We start from the raw sequence: 24,660 nt of genomic DNA, 5'->3' as shown, positions 1-24,660 counted from the left end.
GGGTTGTAGGAGAGGTATATATATTTTATGATTACCTGTTTCAATCGATACTTTAAATTTGATTATATTGGTTTTTTTGTGTGTTTATTTTCAATATTGTACATGTATACATACATACATACATACATACATACATACATACATACATACATACATACATACATACATACATACATACATACATACATACAGAGACTCGATCTGTCAAAATCAAAGTCTGGTATCAGACAATATATTGCTGTTCAGTACCGCTGACAACTCTTGCCATTCTAAAACCATCTATATACCTCTCATGAACCACAAGATGTTCATGCAAATGAGCAAACCCACAACATTTAGTCTGATGCAAACAGTGTAGAAGTAGCATCCTGACCATGGTTGCACTCACACTGTGCAGGATATTGAGTAACCGTGGTCTTGAAGCCTGATAGGGCTGAACAACACGACATATATATTTATCAAAGTGTTGGGATGGTATTTGATTTATATGATGATTGTTAAGTATATTTATACTCGGGTCATTGTCTGTTTAACTGTTAGTGTTAGTCTGTAAGGTATGCCATGACAGGGCGCCCTCACACATCAGTCAATCTCTTTCAGGCTAGTGAGGGTGGAGCAACACAAATCTATTTAACTCTGTGTGTTCTAATGTTTATTTTGATTTGTGGGTACACATTTGATAAAAGAGAAGTCTTTGTAACATATATAGTAGTTGAAAATTTATTGTTTTATTTTTATTTACATTTTGTTAACTGTACATTTAAGAAGCGACTTAATTCTGTTTAATGTGTTCGTTCAAACATTTTTGTTTACTCTAAGATTCCCAGTTTCAATATTTCAGTTTTGCAATCTGTTCATTTTAAAAGTGACTTAATTCCTACTCTGACTCGAATTTTGGTTTACTAAGACACAAAATTAAAAGTTTTGTTGAGACATGATGATATACAAGGATTTTATTGGACACATGACATTCACAAACCATTAGCGGTCCAAGTGCAACAAACCGGCGGGCTTGCCTGGCGAAAACGGGTGTCATAAAAGTTGTTTGCATCTCTAAAGCTGTTTGTAGCATTACTTATAATAGCCTAATAAATTGATAACAACTGATATAAGATGGAGATAAGGTTTGCCTCAATTGCAGTCCATGCAGACAGCCAAATAGAGGTTTTACAACTGTTTACTTGTGTTATGTAAGAGCCCATCATCACATGTGTAAATATTAGTACTCATTGATAACATGTAAACTTGCTTGGCTAATGGCTTGTCCCAGTAATGATTAGTTTAGTTTAATTATATTTGCAGATTGAGGGGGGGGGGGGGGGGCATTGCTGATGACTTTAGATAATCTTGCTTAGTATGCATTTTAGAGACTTACAGTGTTTACTCTACCTTGACTACAGGGTGATTACAGCCCATTTCAATATTCTAGTAACTATCTATTTGTCATTCTGATGAGGATCGTCGACCTACACTATTTGTTTCATCAGTTTCATCGTTTTAATATTGTAAACTGTAAATTTAAAAAGTGACTTTTGTTTGATGTGTAAGTTCAGACACTGTGATGCAATGTTGTAATATGTTAACTGTGATGCAATGTTGTAATATGTTATAATGTTACTACGTAACTGTTTCACAGACAGAAGCACTAAACTCCAATCAGAACAGATTTCAGTTTCAACTAAAGTCATGTGCCTTTGTTATCCTAGAGAGTTTTCTTGAAGGTGAAATATCTACCCATCAAACTTTCTTAATATTCAGTATCCACATATTTATTTTTATAAAAACCACAAAAAAATAGGTTTTTCTATATTTTTTTAAACTACATGTAAAGATTACCTGATAATAACGACACTGATTTACTGTATTAATCAGAGAAAGTATGATTATTTTTATAACAAATTAACAATTCTGAAACTTTCTACCGCACAAAGTTTAAATCATACACTCTCATTGCCATGTAAACCACAGCCTCTTTTACGACACCTTCCAGGATACACATTACTGTGTTGCAGAAGAAATAACACCTCTGGTTTGCGAGAATGTACACTCTAAGAGAGTTAAACTATAACTTTGTATCTTCACTGAGGGGATCTTGACTATGCCATGGTCCTTTACACATGTTCAATTAAGAAAATGACTAATGTTCGATATTTAGACCTAAAATTTACGTTACTCTTTCACATAGGAGTGACATGGCTTAATTTAGTCCATTCAGATACAAGACTGTATTGGGTGTAACAGATTAGACTCCAACTTTGACTGGTTGATCTTGGCAATGCAATCAATATATTAGTCCTCGATCAATGCATAATGGAAAATGACCCCATATTTAGACCATAAAATTAGATTACCATTTAAGGAGCTAAGTGCATTGCTAGCTTACCTGTAATATGTGTAGAATATACTACACTATTCCACTATCCGAACTGACCTTTTCATGTTTTTGAATTTTGCTTGGTCGAACGACTTTGACTATATTACTCCCTTACCTCTACACTCCCTTACCTGTACCACATATATGTAATTACAGTAGAAGAACCCTCGGCTAAAAAAGCTGAGTATCAAAATAAATGTACACTTATTCTTAAATATCACACCTAAACAATAACACAGTCACCACAGTTAACTTAATAATGTGTTGTACTTGCTTCTCACCCTAAACAAATCCACTGTCAAGTTGAAGTACACACATACATCATTAAAAGTACTTATCAACATATTATTTCATACTCTCAAGTTCAAGGGGGATTATGTCTGTTTTATAGAAAAAACTTGATCCACAAATATGTAACAAGTAAGTTTGTGTATTTCTAACTCTAAACTACTAATTCGAATGACCGGCAAATGAACATAAAATAACAACATACCATTGTAGCTGTACACATTGCAACCTTTTAACCTGTATGACACATCTATTTATTATCCCAAGTTTGACCTTTGACCTGTAGTGCAAGTTTCATTATTGATGGGTAAACACATTTAAGAAACCGCACACACCAGTAGATATTTATTAACCATGGGTCGACCTTTGACCTGTAACTCACCGTCTCACCTTTGACTTGTAAAATTATACTGCAGTAATGGTCAATAACATAGTAACATATTTGTAGAATTTTGTACAAACTTTGACCTGCGAGCTAGCCTGCTCTTGCCGAATAGTTTAGCTTTGAAGTGTAGATGAATTTTTACCTCAGGGTTGTTTTTTTTTTTTCTAAAAGTGTTCACTGCAATATTAATGTCTACATTCCTTTGTTTTATATTTTGTCAAATCATTGTATAATCAACTAGAAATCATTAGCTACCTCAAATGAATGATTTCAATAAAAGTTCAAGAGTATTTGAATGTCTTCCAGTGTGTTTTCTTTCTTGGGAATATTGTGCTTTCTGGGTTGTTTTGATGTAGTTTATTTACCTATCTATTTAATGTATTAATCTTTCATATACAGACTCCATTTCAGTGCATAAACACTGTTCTCCCAATGGAACCTGTTCAGGCTGTTGCAAGATTACGTACATAGAAAAAAAAACCAAAAGGGACAAACTAGCACAAAAGTTACAGAGGTACATTGTATGCTCCCAGGGGTGAACAAACCATTTTGTGAACTGGTGGTCCACGGACCAGTGCCTTAGAAAATCCAATGGTCCTACTAAAAGAATTAGTGGTCCCAGGTCCCGATAATGTGAAACATTAAATCTTACCTATGAATCTGTATATTCAGACGACTTTTTAACATAGTTATTAACAGTAAGGTACTGGTCCGACAGACCAGACAAGGTAAAATTTGTGTGGTTTGCCCAAAAAATCTCTAGTCCCAGACCCAGGACCAGTGGATTTGTTCACCCCTGGCTCCCCAGGGAGTTGAGTATAAAGGGCCGTTGTGCCACTATAGATCCGTGCCGGGGTAATAATTGTAAAGTACTTTGAGCACAGAGTGGGGAAGCACTATATAAAAACTAATATTATTATTAGCATTAGTATTGTACTTTGAAATGATATCTTATTACATTAACAGACTAAATTCTCAAGATCTCTTAAATATCGATGGGTTCAGAACTTAATGGATAGCGGTAGATTGCACCACTGTAGTGAAATGCCCGTTTATCATATTCAGTTTTATATTAACTGTAGAGGTGTATAGTGTACAGTGTACAAAGTATATGGTTCCTTCCCAAGTTTAATGTCATCACCAAACACTTAGCCCTGAACCAGATTTGAAAAACACCATGGCAGTCATGCAACCAGCGAAATGTAGGGCATATGAAGATAAATCATTATACATATCATAGGCACAGTACAGACCATCAGCCTCCTCCTTTCTCACTCACCTCTGTGTGTGTGTGCATGTGCATGTGCATGTGTGTCACGAGTTATTTCTGTGTGTCTGTTTCTGCGTGCATACTTATTTATTTATTTATTTATTGAACCCAAAACCAGCTATGGATTCGAAGCTATTTTAAGGTTGCCATACAAAATAGAATGAAAGAATGAAGACAAATAAATACACAATAAAACATGTTATAAATACAAAACTAAAAATGAATAACAAACTCAAAATATTTGACGATTATGAAACTTTAATATAAAATAATCTCCAAAGGGCCTGGATTGGTGTCAGTCTACTGTGCAATCTTGAAGCTTCACTAGCTGGAACTGGAATGTTTTTAAAAAAAATGTTTTGGTAGGTACGATAACTTACTCCTAATATCAAATACTGAGAACATTTACGTCACCTGTACATGTAAATAAATATATTTTTTGTATACACAATAAATCAAATCAAATTTATTTTGGGGTCCGCTCCCTTTAATCAGCGCCCTCAATGGTGATCATGATTTCAATTTGTTTCTGTACTGCTTATGGATAATATCGACCACTGATTAATATGAAAAATGTCTAATTATTGGTATTTTAACAATTTTTACTGAATATATTGTGGTTGTCTGATTGAGAAATGATACTCCATTTACTACTAGTACAGTTTTAACGTGTGACAGATTCAAATTTGAGCTTTTGCCCAAAATTTAAACTTACCACTACACTACCTACAGATAATATTGACCACTAATTAACAAATACAATGTCTTTTTATCAGTAATTGATCAAATTTAGTGAATATATAATTGGCTATTTTGTGACAAAAATGTCCAAGCTGCCACCAGTGCTGGTTTATCAATAAACATATTTAGTGGAAAATACGGGGGATTCTGAATTTTCTAAAAATGATATTTCGAACCCTGTGAGCCAAGGACGTAGACAACAATTGCAATGCTGTGACACAGAATGACCATGGTAGAAATTCCATATATTCTGTTTGAATGTGTACAATCAGTTGGTTTGTGCATGGTTGGTCTGTTTACTGCACTGTTGACATGCATCGTTAGCTGGTCGTACCTCCTAGCCCTTGTAATCTTGTCTTGAGGGTATTTTCAAACAATTCAGGTAGCCGCACACCCCAAATTCCATTATCATGACATGGTATCAGCCCCTCGGAGTTAAATTTATATAAAATGATCACTCCCTGGTTTGTCCAATATAGCATAAGATGTGTATATTTACATACTGATTCATTTGACTAATGGCAGTCTGACTCAGGTTGTCATAGTTAAAGGTACGACATGTTGTGATCAACCAGGCTATTAGGCAAAATTTTAAATCTGTTATTATTATCAGCTTGACAATGTTACCATGACGAGTAGAGAAGACGATGGCTAGGAGGTAAGACCAGCTGATGATGTATCTTGACAGCACAGTAAACACCAAACAGGCTTATGCATGGTAGTATACTGATCATCAAAAATCATTCATATGCAAACATCACAAAAAGACACATTGGCATATATACAGGACTTAAAATTATTATTTTTTTAATTGGTAGTCCTGGTGGTATCTATCTATCTCTATTTCATGATCTATCTATCTATCTATCTATCTATCTATCTATCTATCTATCTATCCACCTACCTACCTACCTATCCATCTATCCATCCATCCTTCCTCCCATCCATTTATCAGTCTCTCATAGAGGGACTGCACATGAATGTATGTTGTGCGTGTGTATGTATCTACACACAGGCAAGATGACCCACCCAATATAGTTGCATACTGAGCAATGTGATGCCGTTCAATTCCGCAACATCGCCAGCGAAAGTTCAACAACAAAAATAAACACAACACAAACAAACACAATAAAAGTTTAAAACTTCCGCCATGTTTGGAGTCGCGCAGAGGATGGTGGGAGTATAAAAATGAGGAATGTTTTAAAACAAATTAAGCAAGATTTTGTGTAAACAGTTACAAAAATCTCTAAGTTTGGCTTTCGGGAGAAACAAGCATAATCTAGCCGGTCTTCGGAGGCTTCCTTGACCCCTCAATACAAAACGTTTCGTCGAGACCCCTCGGTGTCGATTTAAATACTGCATACATAATGATGTACAGTGTTTGCAGGCACGTTGAAATCTACATCAGGTAATATTGAGCATTTCCAACATGTTTTTCCAAAATCGTTAATGAAAAGTCTTTTGATATGCTTGAATCCGCCCAAATCGTATTAATACTATGCATGTTAGATGATGTCACGGCAGAATTTTTATCAAATGTGCAGTGTTTTGATTACTTTAGCGAGTTCGAAAATTCCTGCGAAATTGGTCCAGCCGTGTTGTCGTGTTGAAGGGAAGTTGACACGGAGTGAAGTGCGACATCGTGATCTTGCATGAAAGGCAAATAAACCTGGTTCATTTTGGTATTTGACGGTGACTTTCATTACCTATAACCGTTTCCAATGACTGTCAAGTCGCTACGGAGATCGCAGTACGATTTTTGACACGATAGTGCAGTGTTGTTTTTTTACGAACATACGACACAATGGACTCTATATCGATATTAACATATGGCTGCTTCGCGCACACTTTTTCTATATAAACTGACATCTCAATACTAAAATACCGAGACATAATTTCACTTTCACATATCTAAGTGATCAATTCATATAAATTTTCCATTTTGATTCGATTTCTCAGTGCTGATTTTGCCAGCGAAAGTGGGACATGTTTGTTGGCCTCGCCGTGCCCTCCGCTAGCTTCGTTGAATGTTAACCATAGTCCACCGCATGTTGTTGATAGCCACTGCACCGAGGGTCCAGCATTTAAATGTAGTAAACAGCAGTGGCAAGGTCAACATAGTGAAAGAACGTATAAGTAATACAATTTTGCCATGTTTCCGAAATTTTACACCTGCTCGTTGTCGGTGATGACGTCATGTATACACTAACCATCAGCAAATCATATCCCCAAATCGTGTCATATGTATGTCCCAGATATGTTCAACCATCTTTAATTATTACTAAAATCATAATTATATTAAATCGACTTAAATAAATTTCATGTGAAAGACTGTAAGATAAACCATTGCTCCGAGTGCTCATAGTTTCCATGGCAACATATTCTGACAGCATTTCACAATTTATTTTTTATCAAAGTCAGAAATTGCATACTTCACCTGACCTTTGGCTTCAAGGTAAATATTGTGTAGAGATATACAATACTATATTTTGTGTTAGCCAATGAGAGATCATATTACATTTTTGGTTTGCAGATTAGAATGACTCTAATCTGTTGATTTGTACTTAAATTCTCAAATTACTGCTGTACCCTTATCTCCCTCCCCCCCCTTCTCCTACCCTGATCTCCACATGTTACACACATTGCCAGTCACATATGAATATTAATAAGTTTACATGATTTTAATCTATCACTTGTAATGTACAAATTAACATGTAAATAACAGTTGTGTTATGTTGACAATTAAATATTATTCCCCAATATTTTTCTTTGTTCAACCTCAGACCACTTCTTTCAGTGGTCTGAGGCAGTGTGCCCTCTCTAAGCCGATTTGATGCGCTACTGACATACACAATTTCTAGTGACGCACCAAAATTTGGTGTTCCCCTATCTCTTACTATGTTGTGACTCACAAGAAATCCCAGTTTTTACCATTTTGACTCATGACAACAAAATTTGGCTATCATTAGAGGGCAGACTGAGACTGGTATGCCTGTGGTTAAGCCAAGAAAATATGAGTGACCTACAGGCTTGTGACTCGTAGAGACAAACCTTAGGTCACAAATATTTTCTGGGAGACTGATGAAAAATATTGGAGAATGACATAATTATACCAGCGCCAGTAACATCTAAGAAAAACTGGGAAAGTATTATGACAATTTTGAATGTTTTGACTCATATTTCGAACACAGCAGAACCAGTGATGTAGACACGCATTGTCATGACATTGACATGTGTTGTTGTGACATGGAACGACCAGGTTATAAATTCCATATTTTTTGTTCAACTTGGCTTGTGCATCATATAATTTAGTAAATTCAGGAGGTGAAAATTGTGTGAGCAGGGACTCCAAACCTGTGACCTCCCCAAATGGTGCATTTGAGGAGAGGAGCTCTACTACCAACCATGTTACTCAGCTCGACCAATGTCAAAAATTGGTTAGCCAATGACATTTATTTTACCCAGCCCTGTGTAGTTCTTACTAGTAACATGGTGTGATGCAACGTCCATTGTTGAAAATGTAAGCAATTTGCAGCAACACTGCAGTTTAGTGGGTCAACATACTCATCATATGTAAAATATTTATCAAGCTAGGGAGTCTGGTATTAATATTGGATCCCCTAACTTGAACATGACGTGACTATCACAGTTGAGTGGGACACAGTGCAGTGCAGTGCAAGTGAAGCACATGTACTTCTTGTTGTCAGTAAGAGATGTACACAAAAAATCAAGGCTTCCAAAATGTGGCTCTGTGTAATTAGAAATGTTGTGGCTCTGTGTAATTAGAAATGTTGTGGCTCTGTGTAATTAAAAATGTTGTGGCTCTGTGTAATTAAAAATATTGTGGCTCTGTGTCAATAAAAATATTGTGGCTCTGTGTAATTAAAAATATTGTGGCTCTGTGTCAATAAAAATACAGTGGCTCTGTATGATTAAAAATATTGTGGCTCTGTGTAATTAAAAATGTTGTGGCTCAGTGTAATTAAAAATATTGTGGCTCTGTGTAATTAAAAATGTTGTGGCTCTGTGTAATTAAAAATATTGTGGCTCTGTGTAATTAAAAATACAGTGGCTCTGTATGATTAAAAATATTGTGGCTCTGTGTAGATAAAAATGCTGTGGCTCTGTAATAAAAAATGCTGTGGCTCTGTGTAATTAAAAAGTTTCCCTGAGTCCATAAGCACACTTTCTCTTACTGTCCCAGTTTGTCTGCACCAGTAGGGCCAAACCATCTCAATATGTCAGTGGTTATTTATTCACCGTTTTACTGTTTGTACTTGATATAAAACTGTACTACATGTACAGTAGCTGCAACTGGACTGTTTTTTAAAACTGTTTTGTTATAAATAATAACTTCATAATATTGTACACCCTACACAGTATTGAATCACCTGTGGGTAAATGTACCGTAAACCTGGAAAGTTTCGCTAAAGACTTATTTTCGCTAATTTCGCTGGAAAACAAAAAAACACAAAAATAAGTAGTGACTAAAATACCTTCTTGCACATGAACAGATACCAGTCTGTTAATCAGACAAAATTGGACTCTGAGAACTTGCTGAAGACTGTAAAATAACAACATTTTGTAAAAAGTGAAAATACATATGTTTATGTGTGCATAGTATCGTGCAATACATACAAACTTTTGCATTCACACCCAAAAATTAGCACTCCAGTGAATCATAATTTTGACTTATTACTTATAGATAATATTGACCTCAAGTTGACGTGTACAATATTTAATGTTTGGTATTTTTAACAATTTTCAATCAATGAGCAAGAATACTTGTTGCTTGTTTGATCAAAAAAAAAATTAATACCTCAGTTACAGCTACAAAGTAGTGCAGATTGAAAGCAAATAGTTAGTTGTCTGCTGTTGAATCTATATTTACAATGAACAGTGAGAATTTTGTAGGAACAAAGGCCATTGTGCATCATTAGAAGTTTCTAAACATATCCTTAAGGGCCCATGTGTCAGTCCCAGGTTCACACATTAGTGCTATTTTACAATCACATATTCTAATATGTTCGCGGCCAACTTTTTCTATAGCTTGGCCAGACAACTTCTTTCCACACCTAAATTTTCTTCTTAATCCAAAGTCGACCTTTAAAGACTGTCCCGGACAGAGAATTCTAGATACCCATAATTGAACTGAATTTATTTCCACCAGAACCATAATATAATATCAATACAAAAGAAAATATCATTGATAAGAAAATATTCTGGTGAGGACCGTAGAAATAGTTCACTTGAAACTAATCTAGCCCATGCATTTTATATGTACAAATGTGTCTAGAAGGTCAAAATCCAACTCGAAGGTCACACATGCCTAAGGTATTATGATTGTGTTACATATGGAGGGCAAGCTATGGGGTCAACAAAGAAATCTAGTGTTTATTTATTTTTATTATGCAACCTAGGTGGTAACAATCTACATTTCAGGTAACAGAATTACTATCAAAAATGTTTTCTAAGACAGGAAACCAAAGTGCACTTTGAAATTTGAAATTTATTCCCCACAAGAAATAAACATACAGAAAAGAAATAAATGATAACATCCAAAAGGAAAATGATTTCAAGTTGTGGGTGAGAGACTAGAAAATAGTTTTCGGAAATCTAATCAAGTTTTTCTCCCCATGATTCATGGCATGGGAGCATTTGATGTGATCACATCACTTTGTGATGGTCATAATAAACAGCGCCATCTATCATAGAGTGAACAAGGCTGACAGTTTGCAATCAAAAGCTCTCAGCTTACCACATTACATGTACATGCATCTTGTGTATTGGCTAAAAAAATTTAGTACTCACAGGAACTAGACTGGTTTGTCAGGGGACTCAAAACATGTATGCATTTAGAGTAATAAAACCATTTCTAGATGGAGACGTGCTGGTACATTTTACCCACAGGCATTTGTTTCCCGAGTTATGGCTCATAATATTTCTATCAGAATACAATAAAATGACGATAATATCGTAATATCGCAGGTTCACTCACCACGAAAGAAGACATGTGTCTTCTTTCGCATTGAGTGAAACTGCGCGATCACAAAAACAAGTGTAATTTTACCCCTTTCATATAGTGTTGGTTTAATACGTCAATATTAACGATATTATCGTCATTTTATTGTATTCTGATAGAAATATTATGAGCCATAACTCAGGAAACAAATGCCTGTGATTTTACCCCTGTCTGTGACAATATTTTAAAGTCATGCATGCCATGCACAAACAATGTGACTTCACATTCCTGAAGAAGACTAGAGAACTCAGGCTGAGTGTGACCATACACATACATAACTTCAAGTTCAAAGCACTTTCTTAGACTTGGCACTAGTGTAATACAGCTAAAGACAACCAAATTGACTGCTAGGATTTATTTACATGCATTTTGATGCAGTGCAAATTTTTTCAAATTTATTTGTGAAAATAATTCTAAAAGATATATATATATATTTTGGTTACAGTTTGTAAATATGGCTATGGAGGTAGAACAGTCTATAAAAGAAGAACCAGTTTCCCTGGTTACCCCTGACAACGATGAGGATGAGGATGATTTGAATGATGATAGGCCTGTGCGTCGACCAATGAATGCTTTCCTACTGTTCTGCAAAAGGCATCGTACTCTTGTCAAAGAACGACATCCGTGGTTGGACAATCGGTCAGCAACAAAGATGTTAGCTGATATGTGGGCAGTGTTAGACTCACATGAAAAGGAAAAGTATCTAGAACTTGCAAGACAGGTAAAATAAAAATAGTACTTTTCATTGACATCTTTATTTACATCACTCTGTGTCTTTGTCTATCTGTCTGTCAGTCACTGATTTTCTGTCTGTCCCTGTGTCTACATACCTTTGTCTGTCTCCTTCTCTATGTCTGTCTGTCTCTGTGTCAGTTTCTCTCGCTCTCTCTCTCTCTCTCTCTCTCTCTCTCTCTCTCTCTCTCTCTCTCTCTCTCTCTCTCTCTCTCTCTCTCTCTCTCTCTCTCTCTCTCTCTCTCTCATTTTGACGGGTAAAAGGGAAACAAAAATTACTGTTGATGCATCTGGCATTTGCAAGGGTTTGTAATCCAATGTCTGTATGCAAACATAAATAATATTTTCCGACATTTTGTCATATTCCTTGAATAAGCTTCTGAAAGACTATATAAATGATTTATTTCCAATTGTGCGTGCATACATGGCAATATCCTATAACAATAATAAACACATGTATATGCTTCCTAGTGCAGTTTCTGTGACAACAATAAACTTATGTTGCATAGTCATGTATGTTTACAACTGTTATTTCTATAATGAAAGTAAACATCTAGTATGTTGTTCAGGGCTTGAAATTAATTGTTTTCTTTGGTCCTAGCGGGCTACCAATTTCAGAAAGTGGTAGCCCAAGGATGGTGACCCGTAGTCCCATATTTCTGAACTGAAAACAGAGTTCCTCTATTGGAAATAAGTGTGTTATAAAAATACTTTTATGTTTGTAAATCTATAATCAGTGGTAGTTGGCTACCAGCTGCAAATTATGGAAGTCCCATGACATGAGTTGGTAGTCTGTGGACACGGAACTACTGTTAATATTGAGTCCTGTTGTTTATATGTTTACCATAGTGCAAGGCAGCGTTTCTGAAGGCATACCCAGACTATAAATGGTGTGGTACAAGTAAAGCACAGGCTACATCACCTACTAGTCCTACTGTCACCACCAGGAAGATGCATGCAGACTCTAACCATGATGAGAAAGGGGGTAGAGATGGCTCAATAACACCTGGTAAATTAGCAGGTAAGTAATTGATAGCCTCCCCCCCCCACACACACACACACACACTCACACACATCACAACATGTGATCACAAATTTGCTTCACACTCCAACTATGATGAGAATAGGGGTAGAGATATCTCAATAAGACTTAATCAATTAGCAGGTAAGGTAAGTACAAGTAACTACCAGCCTCCCCTCCACACACACATCACATCTCAAATGATTGCTGCACATACTCCACTCGATCAGTATGTGTTAGCAACTGGGAGGGTTAATGCTTACACCAGTCCTATGTTAATACCAAAGTAGCTTTGTACTAACACAGAGCTGACACTAACCCCTCACCAGTATGTGTTAGCAACTGGGAGGGTTAATGCCTACACCAGTCCTATGTTAATACCAGAGTAGCTATGTACTAACACAGAGCTGACACTAACCCCTCACCAGTATGTGTTAGCAACTGAGAGGGTTAATGCCTACACCAGTCCTATGTTAACACCAGAGTAGCTATGTACTAACACAGAGCTGACACTAACCCCTCACCAGTATGTGCGAGCAACTGGGAATGTTAATGTCTGCACCAGATTTGGCACCAATGCATTATGGAACAAGTAAAGCACAGGCTTCTGCATTTATCATGTACATGTATGTAAACTTAACCAAAACAAAATTTCCTAAAAAATTACAAATGTGTGCCCATGAGAGTTCATGTACTTGTAACAAATCTCTATTGTGCATACAGGCTACATGTATGCAATAATCTACCCACCTATCTACATACACACATGCATGCATGCATGCCCACCTACCTACATGCACACGCACACATGCACACACACACACACACACACACACACACACACACACACACACACACACACACACACACACACACACACACAGACTATGAAGGCAAATTATTCATTGTACATACATATACTTTGTGACTGTGACTGGCAATATTGTACATTTTAAATAAACCCAGTGTCTACATACATTAATTCTTTCATTTGTATTGTTATAGACCCTGCTGACATGGGTGGATTGAATCTACTACTAATGGCAGGAGAACAGGCACTGTCACCAAATAATAACAACAACAATGAAGATGAGGACACAGTGAAGGTACCACCACAGAGTGCAGCACATACAGCCACAGACCTTGCCACAGACTCTGTGACAGACCATGCAACAGACCCTGTCACAGACCCTGTCACAGATCCAGCCGATGACAAAAGTGATAGCAGTGGTGGACAAAGTGCTCTACTACAGTTTGCACAGGTCAGTTAATAACAGAACTGGTTTTTTTATCACTACATACTGGCTTTGTATTCATATAGCACTACATACATGTACTACTACTACATACTGGCTTTGTATTCATAGCACTACATACTACTACATACTGGCTTTGTATTCATAGCACTACATACTACTACATACTGGCTTTGTATTCATAGCACTACATACTACTACATACATACTGGCTTTGTATTCATAGCACTACATACTACTATATACTGGCTTTGTATTCATATCACTACATACTACTACATACTGGTTTGTATTCATATCACTACATACTACTATATACTGGCTTTGTATTCATATCACTACATACTACTACATACTAGCTGTGTATTCATAGCACTACATACTACTACATACTGGCTTTGTATTCATAGCACTACATACTACTACATACTAGCTGTGTATTCATAGCACTACATACTACTATATACTGGCTTTGTATTCATAGCACTACATTACTACTACATACTGGCTTTGTATTCATAGTACTGCATACTACTACATACTGGCTTTGTATTCATAGCACTACATACTACTATATACTGGCTTTGTATTCATAGCACTACATACTACTATACTGGCTGTGTATTCATAGCACTACATACTACTATATACTGGCTTTGTATTCATAGCACTACATACTACTATATACTGGCTTTGTATTCATAGCACTACATACTACTACATACTGGCTTTGTATTCATAGCACTACATACTACTACATACTGGCTTTGTATTCATAGTACTACATACTACTACATACTGGCTTTATATTCATAGCACTACATACTACTATATACTGGCTTTGTATTCATAGCACTACATTACTACTACATACTGGCTTTGTATTCATAGTACTGCATACTACTACATACTGGCTTTGTATTCATAGCACTACATACTACTACATACTGGCTTTGTATTCATAGCACTACATACTACTATATACTGGCTTTGTATTCATAGCACTACATACTACTACATACTGGCTTTGTATTCATAGCACTACATACTACTACATACTGGCTTTGTATTCATAGCACTACATACTACTACATACTGGCTTTGTATTCATAGCACTACATACTACTATATACTGGCTTTGTATTCATAGCACTACATACTACTATACTGGCTGTGTATTCATAGCACTACATACTACTATATACTGGCTTTGTATTCATAGCACTACATACTACTATATACTGGCTTTGTATTCATAGCACTACATACTACTACATACTGGCTTTGTATTCATAGCACTACATACTACTACATACTGGCTTTGTATTCATAGTACTACATACTACTACATACTGGCTTTATATTCATAGCACTACATACTACTACATACTGGCTTTGTATTCATAGCACTACATACTACTATATACTGGCTTTGCATTCATAGCACTACATACTACTACATACTGGCTTTGTATTCATAGCACTAAATACTACTATTTACTGAGTTGAAATGGATTTGCTACATGTAAACCAGTTTTTCAATTTTGGTCAAAATAAATTAGAATGGAGTTGGGTGGGGGTGGGGGCTCTGAGGCCAAACTAAAAAGTATTTGATTTTTTATCCGACATTGAACTATTATCGCTCCTAATCGTATATAACCATACATCCAAAAAAAATTGTCTGTGTCATTATTATGCAGATGTGTTCTGAGCAACCATCATTCCAACAAAGAAAATCAACCAATCAGCAAAAGGCAAAACAGTCTTCAGCCAATGGTAGCCAAGCAAAGACTGTCAATCAAATGCAATCAACCAATGACAGCACAGAATGTGAAAGGACTGAGAAAAAGAAAAAGAAAATAAAAAAGCACAAAGTGGAGAAAGACAAAGATAGCGATGAACCTGACAAGAAAAAGAAGAAGGCGCTAAAAATGGATAGTACTAAAGATACGTTGGAAGGTATACCGGAAAAAAGTTCTAAGAAAAAGAAAAAACATGGAGAGAAAAGAAAAAAGAAAAAGAAATTTAAAAAAGTTGTGAAACAAAAAGAGGAGGAAGAAGAAGAGGAGGATAATGAGAGGGAGGAGGGTAGCACTTCTAGTTGTGTTACAGAAACAGAAAGAGACAATGAAATGAACGATAGCGAACACGATAACGATGACTCTGAATTACGGTGTCGTAAATCAAGTCGGTCGTGTAAAGGAAAATTATATCAACAGTTTGTGTCTGGTGGAATGTTACATGACTTACAGAGACCTGAGAGACCTTTTAATTGTAAGAGACCCTGGAAAGGAGACTTTGTCAGTTACAGTGATGAAGATGATCCCACGGTTGACATGGAAACGAAGGCAGTAAAAAGGAGGAGAGCATCAACGTCGCGGAGACGACGGGCTAGTGAAAGCAATATTGGAAGAGAGAGGGGTGATGGATCAGGAAGAGGCACTGATAGGAGAAGTGTAGATGTCTTGTAAGTTGTGTTGAAGTCTTTTCTTCTTGTTCCTGTCTGTCTATCTATCTGTCTGTCACACAGTTTGTCTCTCTGTCTGTCTGCCAGCCTACCTCAGTACTGTCTGTTAGTTTGCTTGTCTGTCGGCCTGTCTGTCTGTCTGTCTGTCTGTCTGTCTGTCTGTCTGTTTCTTTCTGACTGTATGTATGTGCATATGTACATTGCATGTATGTATGTATGTATGTATCTAGCTCTTTGTCTCTTATTGTGTGTGTACCTTTTTAGCCATTTGTCTGTCTGTCTGTCTGTCAGGCTGTCTGGCTGTATGTAATGTAACTTTCTAGTGATCTGTCTAAATTGTATGTATCTTGCTCTTTCTGTGTATGTACTTTTTTAGTCATTTGTCGGTCTTTCAGTGTGTTTATAATGTATATTTCTTTGTGTGTCTGTGTCTGTGTCTCTGTGTGTGTCTCTCTCTGCATGTGTCTATGTGTCTGTCTCTGTGTGTGTCTGTCTGTGTGTGAGTGTGTCTGTCTGCATGTGTCTATGTGTCTGTGTGTGGCATGTGTCTGTGTGTGGCATGTGTCTGTGTCTGTGTGTGTGTAATTGTTTGTTTAACTATGTATGTGTTTTAACACCAATGTAATGCTGCTTTCATTTCACATTTTAACAGAGACTATGCAGATTTTGATTTCAAAGCCAAGCTGGACAGTCTTCCACAATTCACACTGGACCAATTCAAACCAAAGAGTCGGTCACAGACAAAGAAAAAATGCACCAATATGTACAAGAATGCAGTGTTTGTAAAAAAAGATGGGCAACATCATGATGACATGGAACATCATAGAGGTAAACAAAGTTCTGTAATACAAATCTCCAGTTGCTTTAACTGGAACAGTGTTGTCATAGTCAAGGTTACTCAGACTCTGCCACCGGGGGCGCTATGTACCATGACCCCTACAGAGTCTGGGGCATTACAGAATCTATGAGTGGTACAAGATGGTTGTATGAAGAGGGTGACCCACAACATGACCTTTAGTAAAACCACACGGTAGCAACTCTTGCTTCACACAAAAATCAGGGTTCGACACTGGAGTAAAAAAGTCACTATCCCACAGGACTAGTAAAATTGATAACGTAGTAGTCCTGCAAAAAATTTGGTGGTCCTGTCTTTAAGTGCTTTCACTTGTTCACTTGGGTTCTTCATCTCTCTTAGTTTTTGCTCTACGTGTACTTCTAATTCACTTTTCCAAACCCCATATTTATTTCAAACCCTGTGTTCTAATTGAACTGTCTCTTTCTTTGTAGTTGTTTGTGCATCATCAACTCCTTACTGTAATTTTGTTCTCTGTTTTATGTTTTGGAGCTTTTTTTTTTTTTTTTTTTTTGCTTTCTGTGAGTAGTTTGTCTTAATTTGGGGGGGGGGGGGTAATAAGATATGATGTGGTCTTATTTCTAGCTTAAATACTATATAACATTTCTGGTACACATTGATCTAACTATTGCATTTTTAAAAGACAAAAAATTACCTTCCCATAGAGCAAGTCCTTATAGTGTTGTCCTTAGTGCATATTAGAATGTATTTACAACATAAAAATAAATAAACTTGAAGGTTACCAGCAGGTAGAGTAAAATTTCGTTATTAATTACATGTACAAGTCACTTCGTCAGTCGGCCCAATAATCACTAAGAAATGACAAAACCGTTCGCAAAATAAAGTTCAGGATTTTAATTTTTCAAACTGAATATCAGTATCCACTACACATTCAATAACTGGTTTCGTGTATTTAGAAATGTCCCCCAAAACACGACCTCGCAACGTCCAACACGGAACACGGAATCGTGTCACTGTTACTACTACTAGCTAAGTTAGCAGTACTACTACCATGGTTTCATTGTAGGCTGTAAGTTGTACCGGTAAAAATTACGATATCACATCATGTAGGAAGTACAAAAAGATAGAACACGTTGTTTTCTTGTTGAATAAACTCACTGAAATAACAACACGGTCAAATTGCGTCTTCGATTTTGACAGCCACCATTGTTATGATTCATTGATTGAGCTTCACATAGTTCCGTTGAACGCTGGCGGGCAAACGCTGACATCCAATTTGTACAGCGTTTTTATAAAGGGAGCTCGTCAATAACCTACCGAATAATTAACTCAGAAACGTAGTTTAAATACTAACTGATCTAAGAATTACTGTTCAGAAAGACTACGCATCCGTACATAAATACAAAATCACGCGACAAAGATTTCAATCTTACTAATTTACTTGTTACAGTGTAGAGGCCAGCCTTACCCGTATACACACCTCGTACAACTAATTTTATTGGCTATAATATTAGCTACATTTGAAAGGTCTCACTTGATTGGCTCACCCTTCGCTATTCTCGTTTTCAAGAGACACCCCGCCAGAATCAAGGGCCACGTAGTACAACAATGGCGTGAGATCGTCTGTTGGGCGACTTTCCCACCGGGCGTGCTTTTCGAAAACTACACAACATAAGCTTTTATGACACGGAATCATAGAAAATCTACCCCGTTTCCAAAATAATCGTAATTTTATCGCGAATAGACAACCGGAGTTGGTCAAAATAGCAAATTAAAAGTCAAATGAATTTTACTATGACCTTGAATTCATATAGCTGGTATTTTGAATTCTGAGCTCCCTGATATACCTATCGAAAAGTCACTATCCCGTCGGACTACCTGCAATGGGCATTTCAGTAACTTTTACTGGTCCTTACAGAAAGTTACTAGACTCGGGATAGCGGGCCAGTGTGGACGTGTATGTCGAACCCTGAAAATATTTGGGTTAATCCTCTTTATACTTAGTTTAATACACCATTTCTGTGAAATGAATATATACATGTAGAGTTGATGAAAATAGAAATTTGGAATTATTTTTTTGTTTCAATCAGCAACGGTCAAAGATTCTTGTTGGACTCACTGAAGTACCGATATGTCGCATTATAAGTGCAAGGCAAATCAACTACGCATGACGACTGGCGTTGTAATGTTGTATAATGATAGAAATAACACACTTTATGTCTCTAAACTAGCCTTACAGTACACGTACATGAATAGAATAGAATAGAATAGAATAGAATAGAATAGAATAGAATAGAATAAAGAATCCCTACTCTGTGCTGTGAGTGTTGCTATAGTATAAAAAGATGCTGTGGTTCTACATGTTCTGTTTGTTCGCACATATTGATGGATCAACTTGTGTCGCCTACCTCCCCTCCCTCCCCCTCCCCCCTTCCAAACCTAGATCATTTTAAGTTAATCTTAGGTCAACAGTACTTAATGTTAGGGCATTAGAGGTCAAATGTGAGGTCATTCAAGGTCAATCTGACATTGTTCTTTTTGTCCAGATTCTATACTATTTCATCTTGATGAAGACGCTTACAGTAAATCAAATACAGGAGTGAAAATCACCAGGATGAAAAGTATGCCCTCTGTGACAGGAAGTCGTAAACGTAAAGCCAGAAAACGATCAATCACACACATTGTAAGAACAACATCTGATGACGGTAAGTTTGAACTTTGACCTTTACCCTTTCATTCTCAAGACACGAATCTTGTGAAAAAGTAGGAAATGTTTTGTACTACTCACTACAGATGCACTTAAAGTCACATCCTTTTTGTCATGGCGCTGTCTCTCTGTTTGTCTGTCTGTCACAAACTTTGTGTGCCTGTCTGTATACATGTTATCATTTGATTTACACAATAGTGTCAGTTTTCATCACAATCAACTTTGTTACATCATCTCAACCCCAAGCAGGGCTTGAAATTAAAACTTTTTTCTTTGGTAGTCACAGTGGGTCTCCAATTTCAGAAAGTGGTAGGCCAAGGATAGTGACCAGTAGTCCCATATTCCGGAACTGAAAACAGATTTCCTCTATTGGAAATATGTATGTTAGCAAAATACTTTCATATCCATAACTCTTCCATCCTTTAAATCATTGCATGATCAGTGGTAGCCTGAGTGGGCTACCAGCTGCAAATTATGGTAGCCCCATGACAAGAATTGGTAGTCCGTGGACACGGGACTACTGTTAATTTCTAGCCCTGACAAAGTAATCTAAACTCAACAAAATATTATGAATTTTGAGTGTATACCTACTAAAATCAAAATTTGATGTTGCCCTAATCTACAACTAAACATCGAGGAATCGCCGAATGACTGTGTATTTCACATTTCATGTTCCCTAAGAACAATTTAGATAGATAAGAAACAGGCTTCCCACAGCCCACTCAATACAAATATAAACACTTCTTGGGGAACATAAAATGTGTAAGATATGCACAGTCATTCGGCGATCCCTCGATGTTTTAGCTGTACCATTATATTTTTATTTCAGGTGAATCTAAAGTGACCATAAGTACAAAGGCAAGATCAGCTGCATCACAAAGAGGACGAGAGACTACGACAGGTGGACTTGACTTACCTAGACTTTCAAAGAGTGCAAGTATGCCTGGCAGATCACTTCCTGTCTAGAAACCAAGGTACTGCAAACTGTAAAACTACTAGATATTTTCACTATTTGCACATTTTGTGATGTTGCAGTCTTCAGGTTGTTCTGAAAGACTTATTTTTACTTATTACCAGACTGGAACATTGTGCTCATGTACAAGAATACATTTTAGTCACTACTTATTTTTACTAATTGCCAGACTGGTACATTGTGTTCATGTACAACTTGTACAAGAAGACATTTTGGTCACTACTTATATGTAACTTTGCGTTTATGTTTTCCAGTGAAATAAGCGAAAATAAGTCTTTAGCTAAAATTTCCATGTTCACAGTATTGACTTTAGGACGGTCTCAGAATGACACATTGTAACCCCCCTATACATTGATGTGTAGTGAGTGAAGTTCAAAGTCACACTGTTGTTGTACTAACTTGTACTTAATGGTACAGTGAGACTGACTTCTGTGCCGCCCTAGGCTTTGGGTGTGTTTTCTAGCCCTTTGGTATAAAATGGGGTCTGGTTTTTTTCGAGCTGAAGAGTCTAAAACATGGTCCACTTTGCATTATTTTCGATTTTGCTTGGTCTAAAAAAGTGGTCCATTGTCCTTTACCAAATCATAACTGCCATTACCAGTAATTGCCACAAAATGTTGCCGACCAAGGAAAATGAATTTAGGTCTAAACTTTCATCTTTTAAAACCTGTAATAGTCTGAAATGTAATGATCTTTGGTCAAAGTGGGTCTAAAATGGGGCCTGGGGTTTCCAGCACTGGCCGCACACCCCTACACCAGAGTTAACCACCGGTACTGCCCCAGGGATGAAAAGAGAAAAGAGAATTGTGTAGGTTGGCCACTGGGGGTACTGTTCTCATTCGGATTATTTTCCAGAAGCAAGGGTCAGAATTGCGGAGTTCTGTAGCATATAGAAGATAATCTATCCACAGCATTTCACAGAGAAAAAAATGAATGTATTCTTGCCAGCTAATTATCATAAAGATAAAAGAATTGTAAAGTTTGGCCACTAGGTGTGCTGTTCTGATGTAAGCCTTTGATCCCAAGCTCGAGTCAGGATTGTTGATATAATAATATGTACTTGTAGCATACGTTGAAAATCATCTTTTCGCAGCGATTCATTGTGCATCGATTCAAACAGTTGATATGAGAAGATCCGTATTTTATAAGAAGTCAGCCGACATCTACTATTTGGTAAATGTTAAAGAGAGAAAGAAACTGCCGAGAGTTTCGTAAACTTTTAGTTCTGGACAATCATTTCAAGGTTTTTACATTACATGAGACAATGTGTATCCATAGCAACAACCAACACTGAACAATGAATGACGAACAAGTTTCAGCTCTTGTTTCTCTTATCTTTCTCTTCCTCACAGTAGTTTAAGTGTTATCATTTATAATTTGGTAATATATGTACACCTATTTCGTCAAAATTTCATTTTTTTTTCTCTTATATTTTTTTTCAGGTTTTCCGAGAAACCATGGTAACTATTTCTATTTGGCAGCTAATAATCATAAAGACTCAAGACATGGATTTGATTGGCTATCAAAAATATAAGGAAGACTTTAATAAGGTGCTTTTAAAACTTTATATATGATATATAGTGTATAAGTAAAATTTTATGTTTGTGTGCTCTATGTTACAACTGGTGACATCACACAGTGGAGGAAAGAAACCTGTTACAAACAGACAAAGTAAACCCATTTATTGGATTGATAACACTTGGTTCAGCATGTTGGAACAGCAGAGAATTGAATCACACACCATGGTTTGATAAGAATAGTTTTGTGGCCTTTTTATGTGTACATGAAATGCAAGGGAAACTGGAAATTTGTAAAGTGGCCATACAACTGCTCTTCTCAAATGAGGGAATGTAATACAAGTCTCTGTACTTCCAACATGCTGTGCTAAGTGTTATTAATCCAATTCAGTTGTTTACTTTGCCTGTTTCTAGCAGGTTCCGTTCGTTCGTCCACGGTTTGTTGTCTGCAGTTGTATATACATAATTGTGTATACTGTTGATGTGAACTTGTACTTGACCTCTAACTACTAGCCAATCACAGCAAAGATACAGCCAGTGTGAAATTTTCCTAGCCAATCACAGCAAAGGTATATTTAATGTGAACTATTTCTAACCAATCACAGAGAAGATCTAGTGGATTTGAAATATTCCTAGCCAACCACATTTCAGACCTAGTAAATGTTTGAATATTTCTAGCCAATCATAGACAAAGATGTAGTTGATATGGAATATTTCTAGCCAATCACATTGCAGAATTAGAGGATTTGAAATATTTCTAGCCAATCACAATGCAGACCTAGATGATTTGAAATAATTCTAGCCTATCACAGTGAAGAGATAGTTGATTGACATATGAACAGCCAATCATAGTGCTAATCATAGTGCTAATCACTATGGTATTGTGATATATGTCAGCATATATTTGATTTTGAGATGTGAATACTTTACAAATGACTAAAAGCAATTCAGCATAAATGTTCTAGTCTGAATCATGACATCATTTGAATATTATGATGTCATCTATACTCTGTGATGTCATCTATACTCTGTGATGTCATCAATATTCTGTGATGTCATCTATATTCTGTGATGTTATTTACACAATGTGATGACATGTATATTTTGTATACTGTGATGTCATCTACATAATATCTATGTAGTGTGATGTCATCTATGCACTGTGATGTCATCTATGTATGATGTCATCCATATTTTGTGATGTCATCTATGTACTGTGATGGTGATGTCATTTATGTAGTGTGGTGTCATCTACATGTATGTATCGTGATGATATTTATAGATTGTATACTGTGATGTCATCCACATACTGTGATGTCATTCTAGTACTGTGATGTCATCTACAAACTGTGATGTCATCTACATATTGTGATGTCAACTATATACTGTGATGTCATCTATATATTGTGATGTCACCTCCATACTGTGATGTCATCTACATACTGTGATGTCATCTATATACTGTCAGTCTGTGATGTCATCTACATACTGTGATGTCATCTATATACTGTGATGTCATCTTTATATACTGTGATGTCATCTATAAACTGTGATGTCATCTATATACTGTGATGTCATCTATATACTGTCACAGTCTGTGATGTCATCTATATACTGTGATATCATCTATATACTGTGATGTCATCTACATACTGTGATGTCATCTATATATACTGTGATGTCATCTACATACTGTGATGTCATCTATATAATGTGATGTCATCTATATACTGTGATGTCATCTATATACTGTGATGTCATCTACATACTGTGATGTCATCTATATACTGTCAGTCTGTGATATCATCTATATACTGTGATGTCATCTACATACTGTGATGTCATCTATATATACTGTGATGTCATCTATATACTGTGATGTCATCTATATACTGTGATTTCATCCCTCTATATACATTATTGTGATCAGGAGGCTGTAGTTGTTATATTTACATACATTTTGTTTTAAATTTCATCCAGTATTCTTGCAATGAATAATTCTTGCTTTTAGGAAATCCTTATTTTTTAAAATAATATTTTTTTCCGTTACTGATGCCAAAGCTGTATAAATTTTTTATTTTAAATGAATTTAA

At 36.3% G+C, this 24,660-nt stretch overlaps 1 protein-coding gene across 1 annotated transcript; it reads left to right on the top strand.

Moving 5' to 3' along the window:
* The first annotated feature begins 6,444 nt into the window (after positions 1-6,444).
* Positions 6,445-22,601, top strand: LOC144439832 (uncharacterized). Its single transcript, XM_078129064.1, has 9 exons — positions 6,445-6,466; positions 11,526-11,801; positions 12,662-12,833; positions 13,839-14,095; positions 15,790-16,556; positions 17,209-17,384; positions 19,917-20,075; positions 20,907-21,051; positions 22,493-22,601. The coding sequence occupies exons 2-8, from the start codon at positions 11,535-11,537 to the stop codon at positions 21,041-21,043; spliced, it is 1,935 nt and encodes a 644-aa protein (XP_077985190.1). The 5' UTR covers positions 6,445-6,466; positions 11,526-11,534; the 3' UTR covers positions 21,044-21,051; positions 22,493-22,601.
* The last annotated feature ends 2,059 nt before the right edge of the window (positions 22,602-24,660 follow it).

This window comes from Glandiceps talaboti, chromosome 9 (genome assembly GCF_964340395.1).
Source record: "Glandiceps talaboti chromosome 9, keGlaTala1.1, whole genome shotgun sequence".
Taxonomy (NCBI): Eukaryota; Metazoa; Hemichordata; class Enteropneusta; family Spengelidae; genus Glandiceps; species Glandiceps talaboti.
This window is presented reverse-complemented; position numbering and strand designations above follow the sequence as displayed.